Raw genomic sequence first — 9,474 nt, forward strand, 5'->3', positions numbered from 1 at the left:
TCACACAGGAGAGATCTGGGTGTCACGGACAGTTTACAGAAAGCATCAGCTCTGTGCTCAGCAGTCATCAAAAAGGCAAACAAAACGTTAGGGAGTGAAAATTGTAAGCAAAATGTAAAGTAGCATTATGCCCCTTGAAATCCATGGTGCATCCACACCTTGAATACTGTGTCCTGTTCTGGTCCCCACACCTCAAAAAAGGGGTACTAGAGAAGGTCTACAGAAGGGCAACAAGGATGATCAGTGGTATGGAGGAGTTTCATAGGCAGAGACTAAAGAGGCTAGGCAGCCTATTCAGTTTAGAAAAAGAGATGCTTGAGGGCAGATGATAAGGGTTTACAGAATATTAAATGATGAAAAAGTAAATGGATGTATTGTTTACTCTCTCACAATACAAGAACCAGGGGTCACAAAATGAGACTAATAGGCAGTAAATTTAAAACTAACAAAAGGATGTTCTTTTCCAGTGTCATTTAAATGTAGAACTTACTGCCACCAAACGTGGTAGGAGCCGACAGTTTAGGCAGATGCAGAAAGGGGGACTGGACATGGGCGTCAGCAGGGTTGCAGCATGGGTGTTAGGGGTACAGCCTCTGCTTCAGAGCTTCCTAGACTTTAAATGCTGGAGGCTGCAAGTGAGCGAGGAAGGGAGTGGGGGGCAACAACGGACCTGGTCTTACCTGGGTCACTCTCCCCATCAGCATCCACTCTCTGCCCCTGTGTGACACAGGAGACTGGCAAGATGGACCCCTTGGTTTGACCAGTAAACAGCAGTTGACTGTTCTTAAGTGATGCCACAACTGTGTTTAGGTTTCCCCATACTCATTAGCAAAGTTACACTCTCCTGGGAAAACATAACCTCCAGTGCAAGGAAGTTCTCAGGAAGAGGGCAAAGAAACACACCCGTGATACTTTCCTATGTAATACAAGGCCACAGAGAAACCAATTGGCTTTCTAAATTATATTAACAAAAATGAGGATTCATTGCACAAAGGCAGGAAGTTTGAACCGAGTGAGGGAGTCTACTCCAGGGAGTTCAACGATAAAAAGTCAGCACTGAGCAGGGTTAACAGGCAAGTTCCTAGAGTTAAAATGCAGGTGAGGGAGACAATCAAAGTCCTGGTTTAATATTTGCTTTTCTTGAGTGATCTTACAAGCAAGAGCATGCATGAAGCACATCTACCCACTTGCAAACTGATGGTGGCTCTGGGCTGCCAGAAAGCAAAACTGTTTTCCCTAGTAGCCACCTCCTTTGATTCAGTACATTTAAACTCCCTCATGAAGTAGAATGCCTAATGTGACTCACTAAATTGGTTAAATTGTAGCCAGTTTAGCTGTGTGCAAAGGTGCTCCTTCCTGCTGGGGAATTTTGAGACAAAAGAACAAGTGGGACAGTGGGGAAAGCACAGGCCCTCAGGCCTGTTTCTAGGAAAGTGAAGGCTTTCTTAGGATTGCCACAAACCACAAGTCAAATGCAAGGATACTTGTAAACACAGCGCCATTTGCTTCAGGCCAGCATCCACCTCCCTGCTCCCCCTGGCCTACCAGAACAAATGGGAAAGACGCTTCGTCCCGGAAGAGAGCTCAGACCTGTCCCCTGCTGTAGCTCAGCTTACCTAGTGCCACCTGTAAATGGATATTTATGAGCACTGAAGCTTCTGTCTCTCAGTTAATTCCTCCAGTGTCATATTAAGTACTTGTATGATTTTTTAGGTTAAAATTCCTGGCTTTTGGGAACCCTTCCTAGATCTTTTCTTTCTCCTGACTCTCCTGTCACTTTAATTTACAAGAGGTCCCTCCTTCACAAGCAGATAAATGCAATTCAGTTTCCTTCTCTCGTATTTTAGAAGTGGCATCAAATACGAAACCACAGCAACCGTTGTTGGACTGCTGGGAGAGAAACCCTGCACTCTGCACATCAGAGGCAAAGGATCCTACGACGAGAAATATGAAGATCTCCGCTCGGTGTTTAAATAAGATGATCTAGATCATCAACATAATGGGCTGAGCTCTTGGCTATTGCTGTCATTGGAAGTTCATGCACAGGATAAACTACTTTGTCTATGATTATTTTGCTTAAAATTAAACTACACGAATGCACTTTCCAAATAGAAGTCCAAGGAATGTCTAAGAATTTTACTAAAATGGGCTGTCTTCCACCCCCTCCTCCCCCTAAAAAAATCCCCTCTCCACCCCCCATGGAAAGCATGGAAAGCTCAGGAAAGCATATTTTGCACCAGAACAGAACATGCCACGTTTCATTTTTATTACTATATGTGCCTCAATACCTTCCCTAAAGCAGGTTGTTCCTAAAGAAACAGCGAAGGGAGCTTCTGTAACAGGAATGCCACGAGCATCACTGCAAAACCAGAGTGTCTTGTAGTTCCTGTATAACCTGTTGCTTAGCTTAAAAACAAGTTGGTTAATTCTGCATCAGTCATGGTGCACAAGTTGGTGAATAAAAAAGAAACAGACCAACACCGAGTCCATTCTCCTTATCATCTTATACAAAGTGAACAGAATTTGGTGTCAAAAATCCCTGGGGCACCTTTGTAAAATCCACCCTAAGTTAACAGACTATTAATTACCTGCAACCTGGGATTCCCCATTTGGGCTAGGAGAAGCCTTTAATTCTCTCTCTTAATTTTTATCTATTGGCAGCCTCACAAATTCAGACTTCAAGTTGATCTTTGAAGTGCAACAATATATTTCAGTCTTGCTGCCACCCTTTTTCCCCCACAGCAGTGTATGGACAGGAAGAGGAGAGAAATATTGAAGTCTGTGCATTGCACCTGAGTTAAGACAGATTTGTTCAAGCAGTGCTCTGTCAAAACATGGGTCCACAATTTTTACATCATCCAGAGCAACAGTTACATTTTTACGGGGATGGGAAATGCAGCTTCCGCAACCCCATAAATTAGGCATCTCCTTGAAGTTACCCCATCATAATTCCTGGGTCTCCAGCACACTGCTTCTATTTTATTTGAATACTTTATCCTGATTAGCAGGAAGGTACAAATATCAAGAATTCAGCCTACTGGTGAGTATTTGTTAAACAATGCAACATTATCTAAATACCATTGATTTAAACATTTCTAAACACCCTAGACCCACTGTTGGCAACCGTCTGCTGCTGCAAGCTCCTGCTTGCTACGCAGCCCTCACTGTGGGCTGTAAATTGCCACACACCATCAGATGTTGTGAAGACAATACACAACGAGAGAGGCAGCAGGACCCTGCGAATAGCCTCTGCTGCCCTGGTGGCAACAGATGCTGGTAATGCCTCCTCTGCTGCTTCAGCTGGAGGATGCCACCAATTCCCCTGAACTGTCATGGCCTGGATCCCATCTCTTCTTAGGCTGGATCCTGCCTGCAGGCTGCCCTACACAGTAAGTCTGCTTTCTTTTAACGGTTACTAGCACTGAGAGGGCTTTCCACCCTTGAAAGGTAGCATACGAGGGAGAGAGTTTTAGAGGGCCAGAGGCATGTGGCCGTGTTGGTACTGAAACATTGTGCGAGTTACTGATACTTGGCCATTGCTAACAGCAAACAAGGAATGTATTGAAATGAACTCTGTACAAGGCAGGTTTACATTTACTGTTAATTCAGGGGAAAAGCTGATTTTAAAAGCCACCCAACAAGCTATCATTAAACAAATGCAGCAAAGGACGGGAATGATCGGCCTCTAGCTTAAAATTCCTAGTTTCTAGCAGCTGCTGAAGCCTTTCCCTAGCTTCTCCCTCCTCCATCCCCTCATAATTCTCATTTATAAGAGGCCCCTCACTGTGAGAAGATAAACTCCCATCAAGTTTCTCCTAGTCAGTCCAAGTTGTTGTTTCACAACAGCTAGGTAGAAAACCATGATTTTTTGGTGGAACCCAAGCCAGTCTGGCACTCAAACCATCCACATGCTCAGTAAAGAGGAGCAGCATTTTTGATGCAATGGGGCCAGCTGGTGGTGAATTACTCACATTTAACCATTTTAAATACAGAATTTGCACTGGGCTCAAACAACGCTGCCCCCACCCCAGATTCTTCACAACTTAATCGTTTCAATAAAAATAGGTATAAAAGCATCTGGAAAAAGTTTCCCCATATGCACCAGCATTTTGATTTTAACTTACAAGAGCCCAGAGAGTTTTCCTGTAACAAGAAGTAAAGACCCCCGTGAACTCAAGCTTTCTGAATTGCAGCCTGATCCCTTGGTTCCACGCCAGCGATTTTATACAATTAAGCAGGATGCTAGTGCATCAGGGCCTGTATCTGTGAAATCAAAGTGAATTTGTCTGAGCTCACTGCCATGAGTAGAGCTTCACTTGGAAGCAGCCACCAGGCCCATCTCTTTCACTCTGCAACCCCCACCCCCTACATCACAACAGTCCTTGCCTGTATTAGTTCCACCATTTGATAATTAGTGCCTGCAATCAGTATTTCTATTAAGTACATTCCTGATCCAGTTCTAAGTTTTTTAGTGCAAATGATTCACTAATCACTGGAGAAAGAAGAATTAGAACCGCCTTGTTTTTGTGTGCGCTGGAATTTAGTTGCCTGGGTATTCAAATACTGCAGCAGCTCCCATGCCGGTTCCAATGCACATGGACACCACACCGTATGCTCTGCAACAGAATGAGGGAGTTAAATGGTTAGAAAAATGGCTCCAGTTCTGAACCAGCCAAGAAAAGAAAAATGTCAGAGAAGGAGATAAACTTGAGCTACCCATGGTTCTTTCAGCCAGCCACAAGGCACAAGAGCTGATACAGAAGCAGTCATTCCTTCCCACGTCCTAAGCCAGGGATGGCCAACCTGAGCCACACACAGGTACAACAAGCAGGGGAGGGGGACAGGCAGCACAGGGGCAGACAGGGCAGCAGTTTGGACAAGGACCCTACAGCAAGAAGTAGAAAGCAGAACAGATTATGCAGGGAGCAGAAGGCGGAGCTGCTGATGAGGCAGGGAAGGGGATCAGAGCAGCACTCAGGGAGGGAGTGTGGCTAATTTGTGGCATGCCTGCCAGAGAATGGTTGGCCCCATTGTCCTAGGAGGAGGATTCTGGTAGGCCCTAGAACCAGATTCTGCCCTGCCATTTCCAGCTTGGCAGATGTCATCATACAGATGTACCTGCTCCCCTCCCAAGAACTCCACACCATCTCAACAGGGAATAGTAAGAAGGTCCGAGATGGGGCAATTCTGCCTCGGTTCAGGTTATCACAGCAAGGAAGAAGCCTTTGCTGTGGTACCAGCGGATCAGGTTAGTGCAAAATATTCTCAGCAGGCTGCCCTCCTCCCTGAAGACGGCTAAGCTACTGACTCTTCTGCTGCCATCCAGGCTTTGTGGAAAAACAAGCTCTATGGAAATCTGCCAAGATGCTACATTCAAGTGTCTCTGCTTCAGCTGAAAAGATCCAAATGGCTTTTACCCAACTCACTGAGCAGTTTGCAGCCTGCCAGCCCCTCCTCTCCTCTGTGCTATTTGAGGCACAGAAAATGTCCCATTTCTTAGGAAAGGGTGTACCAAAGGCTCCATGTTGCCACACTGCGGAGGCAAACATGCAGCTACTCTGAAGCAGGGAGGCACTTACAGGTCTAACACTCACCTTTTCCCCCTCCGCTTCAATTCATTGAGCAAAGTGACAACTTGACGAACTCCAGTGCAGCCCAGAGGGTGTCCCAGTGCGATTGCTCCTCCAAGGGGGTTCACCTTCTCCATTGGGATGCCCAGTTTCTCAACACAGTATACAGCCTAGAAAGATAAAGTTGAGAATACCCCTGTGAAAGCACCAGCCTACATATCAGCTCCTTCAGCATCTATCCCATGATGGAGAGCAAAGAGGATTGCAAAAATGCTGGGAGTCCCAAGTCTTTATAGTTAGTGGAATACAGGCCAGCCAACCAAACAAATGCCTCCTGCAGGCCTGTTGGCTTGGACCAAGGGTGAATTTAGCCCCAAACACCCACTTTAAAAAGGAAAACAGGGCATTCTGATTCACCACTTCAAATAAGCATTAACCCTCCCCCACAAAAAAAACAAAAAACCCCACCACTGGGTTAGTAACTGCACCTGTACAATTTGTGTATCCAGTTACATAGTAGGCCTGTCCTTAGCAACACCCATAAATCACCATGGAAGGCAGGGGAACTAGATTGCCCATGCAGAGCCAACTGAGAACTATGCCAGGCTGATATACTGTAAACAGGCAATCAGTTGCAACTACAGAGACTGTAACAGCAAGTAAATCTGCCTGGTTTCTAGAGCAGGTCCCCTGTCTTCACCTCTCAAAAAGGGAAGCGTCTAGGCAGATTTTCATCCTGCACCCTCATTATGAAACATAGCGGGAAGATGACAAGTTTACACAGACACCCTATTAATGCTAGCGATACTCAGCGTGCCCTACAGAACTGAGCAAACCAGCACATAGCAACATAACAAAATCCACAAAGAATGGATTGAGCTCTGCTGTTCACTGGACAGATTGCTTTGAGTTTCTTTATCTGTTGTACGTCATGTCACGCTTATGGAGTTCCTGTGCTGTCTTTCCCATTGAATAGAAAGATGTGTAGTTACCCAGGTGAAAGTTTGTGCTATATCCATCTATCTATCCACTTTGGTTAGTCTTTATCTAGAAGGTGCAAATCTGCCCTGCTTTCTATTGAATAGGGAAGTCGTAGTCATAGAAGACTTCACCACTGCAGTTAAACCTTTGTGGAAGAAAGGGGAAAATGGTTTGTATGCATTATCAAAATTTAACTGGGCCTCTTCGTCTTGAGGCAAATGGAAATCTATTACATGCAGAGATATATCCAGCATGAACTGTGCTCGGTCACCAGGCCACACAAGTTAAACGGGACATACTCACCTGACTAGCAAAGGCTTCATTGATTTCATATATGTCAATATCATTGACAGTCAAACCTGTATATTAGACAGATCAGAAGAAGGGATATTATTATTCCCATGATTAAATGCTGCCTGAAATATGACCACTCATAAATAGAACTCTAAATGAAATATACTGCTATTCCCTCCGAAAGGAGGAGACACCTTGGTAACTGCAGCACAATTTGCTATCAGAGATCACAAAACTTCAAATTCAGTGGCAGGTTGCGTAATGAAGCACTGCTACCAGTCTTCTAGATGAGCTAAACAAGACTCCCTTTATCCTGCCTTTGCAGATATTAAAGATCTCAGGGAATTTTCATAGATCAAAAGAACTGTTGCTGAACACACAACTACAGTGACGCTAAACAGTTTAGACATTTGTGGCATTGTCACAACCATGAAGTTCTGTAACCAGGGCCACAGGGTTGTTACTGTTATCTCAGTCCACTGGCAAACATGTTTTCCACAGGCAAACATGTATTTTTATGTTTGGAAATACACATGTATGTTCCCAGTTACAGCATACACAGTTACCATGCTGAACTGGCCTAGTGTGGAGAAGTTAAAATGCTGGTCTACCAGTGCATAATCCCAGGCAGGAACATCTCACTGCCATCCATGAGAACACAGCATTAGCAAATCAGGTACAAGTCACTGGCCCCTCTACACTGTACACTTACTGCGCCAGCAGTGGTGTGCTCAGGCAGACCATACCACTTTAAGCACGCTTCCTGTCCAGCTGAAAGCATCACAGCTTCATTTGCATGTACTAATTAGCGCTGCTGAAAAGCCAGTAATCCCTCCCATGGTGGGGCACCTCTTTTGGAGGTGGTGCCTGGGGAAGGGCACAGCGTCCTCCATGGCAAGTCTGCACCACAGATGTTTCCTTACTAGCCCTTTGTTGGAACTGCGTAGGGATTCAGTGCAAGCTTTTGGGAATACCAGTGCAATACGAGTGAACTGGGCATTAAAATAATGCTAGGCAAGGCTTCTTTGAAGGCTCCAAATGCCCTGCGAGTACCCTTACTGGTGACTGCACTCCATGAGCTCTGCATCTGAAGGAATAAACTTTATTTCTACGACCAAGAGACCTAGACCCCCACTATGCCATACTGCACAAAACAGAACAAATCCCACGGCTCCTTACCAGCCTTCTCCAAAGCTACTGGGATGGCATAGGCAGGCCCTATGCCCATGACCTCCGGCGGCACTCCAACCACTGCAAAGGATTTCAGCACCCCTAGAACAGGAAGGCCTAACTCTGCTGCTTTGGAGCGTTTCGCCAGTAAAACTGCAGCAGCTCCATCGCTGATCTGGCTGGAGTTACCTGTTAGGAGAGTCACCAATATCGTCACTTCAGCCTTGGCAAACCTGGTTACCAGCACCGCAAGTGGGCTGGGAGAGCAGCTCACATTACCACCACCAGGTCTTTAATTAGAAAACTCTCAATATACTGAGAGGCTTTACCTGCTGTTGTGGTACCATTCTTCTTGAAGGCAGGCTTCAGTTTGGCCAAGGCTTCCAGCGTGGTGCTAGGCCTGATCCCTTCATCTTGGTGCACAGTGATTGTTTTCTCGTTGCCCTTGTCATCCGTAACAGTAGTTCTTACTGGCACAATCTCAGCTTTAAACAGTCCCATCTGCTGAGCTCTGGCCGCTCTATTGAAATAAAAGTTATGGAGTGTTGAAATAGTCTAAGATGACCATGGCCAGTTCACAGCATGGCTTGTAAAGAGACTGGTTTGCAGATCCCTTGCCCATACTGTCAAACATTGTGTAAACGGGCACAACACTGTGCAAACAGTGGAATGGGCCCTGTAACGGACCTGCTGCTGTAAGTCAAAGAGGAGGACCCCATGCTTTTATCTTTGGAAGACACGAGTTCATCATGCCCCTGACTTTACTGGGACTTGACTGCCTGCATTTGTGGCACTGTCACAACCATGAAGTCCTGTGGCCAAGGTCACAGGTCTGTTACTGTTATCCAAACAGGAGGAATAAATGAACCATAGATCCTGAGTGTGGGACTCTCCCTCTTAATTTAAGTAGAGGCCAAATAGGCCAAGTTACACAAAGGTGGATCTTTTTCCTTGCTAGTTAATAAAGGAGGGGTCAAGTTCCTCCCTCTCTTTGCAGTGTGAAGACACAAAGGTCAGCCTGTCTTTGTTGGGAGGCAGCCCATTCACACAATGCACTAGCACTCAAATGTTAGCTTTTATCCAGAAAGGATTCCAGGAACATTACATAGTTTCATAAGGCATCTCCACAGGAATCACTTCACCTAGCACCAAACCCCAGTCAGAGAGGGGTCTGGGAGCTATATCCCAACTGAGAAACATTAGCAGCTTGGGACACACAAATACCATCTTCAGCAGAAATCACCAGGTGAACTGAGGGAGGCAGAATGCAATCAGCCATTTAGAATCTGACCACAGTTCTAGCCCTGGGGTCTCCCACACCTACAAAGGATTTAGGAGGGGAAACCAGCACGGGTTCGTGGCAGGTAGATCGTGCCTGACCAATCTAGTCTCTTTTTATGACCAGGTCACAAAACGCCTCGACGCAGGAGGAGGGGTGGATGTTGTATACTTGGACTTC

At 45.7% G+C, this 9,474-nt stretch overlaps 2 protein-coding genes across 2 annotated transcripts in view; one reads left to right on the forward strand and one right to left on the reverse strand.

Moving 5' to 3' along the window:
* The window catches only part of DLEC1 (deleted in lung and esophageal cancer 1), a gene marked incomplete at its 5' end in the record, with an annotated part of 59,711 nt that extends 56,798 nt beyond the window's left edge, over positions 1 to 2,913 (forward strand). The window contains one exon of the mRNA XM_019549415.1: positions 1,848 to 2,913. Coding sequence (XP_019404960.1) covers positions 1,848 to 1,977 — 130 coding nt within the window. The remainder of the gene's footprint in view (positions 1 to 1,847) is intronic.
* The window catches only part of ACAA1 (acetyl-CoA acyltransferase 1), a 15,931-nt gene continuing 8,939 nt past the window's right edge, over positions 2,483 to 9,474 (reverse strand). The window contains exons 8-12 of the mRNA XM_019530051.1: positions 8,345 to 8,535; positions 8,025 to 8,204; positions 6,855 to 6,910; positions 5,595 to 5,740; positions 2,483 to 4,616 (exon numbers count right to left, since the gene is read on the reverse strand). Coding sequence (XP_019385596.1) covers positions 4,541 to 4,616; positions 5,595 to 5,740; positions 6,855 to 6,910; positions 8,025 to 8,204; positions 8,345 to 8,535 — 649 coding nt within the window. The 3' untranslated portion in view covers positions 2,483 to 4,540. The remainder of the gene's footprint in view (positions 4,617 to 5,594; positions 5,741 to 6,854; positions 6,911 to 8,024; positions 8,205 to 8,344; positions 8,536 to 9,474) is intronic.

Source organism: Crocodylus porosus, unplaced genomic scaffold (assembly GCF_001723895.1).
Source record: "Crocodylus porosus isolate Cpor-Errol unplaced genomic scaffold, CroPor_comp1, whole genome shotgun sequence".
NCBI classification, from domain to species: Eukaryota; Metazoa; Chordata; order Crocodylia; family Crocodylidae; genus Crocodylus; species Crocodylus porosus.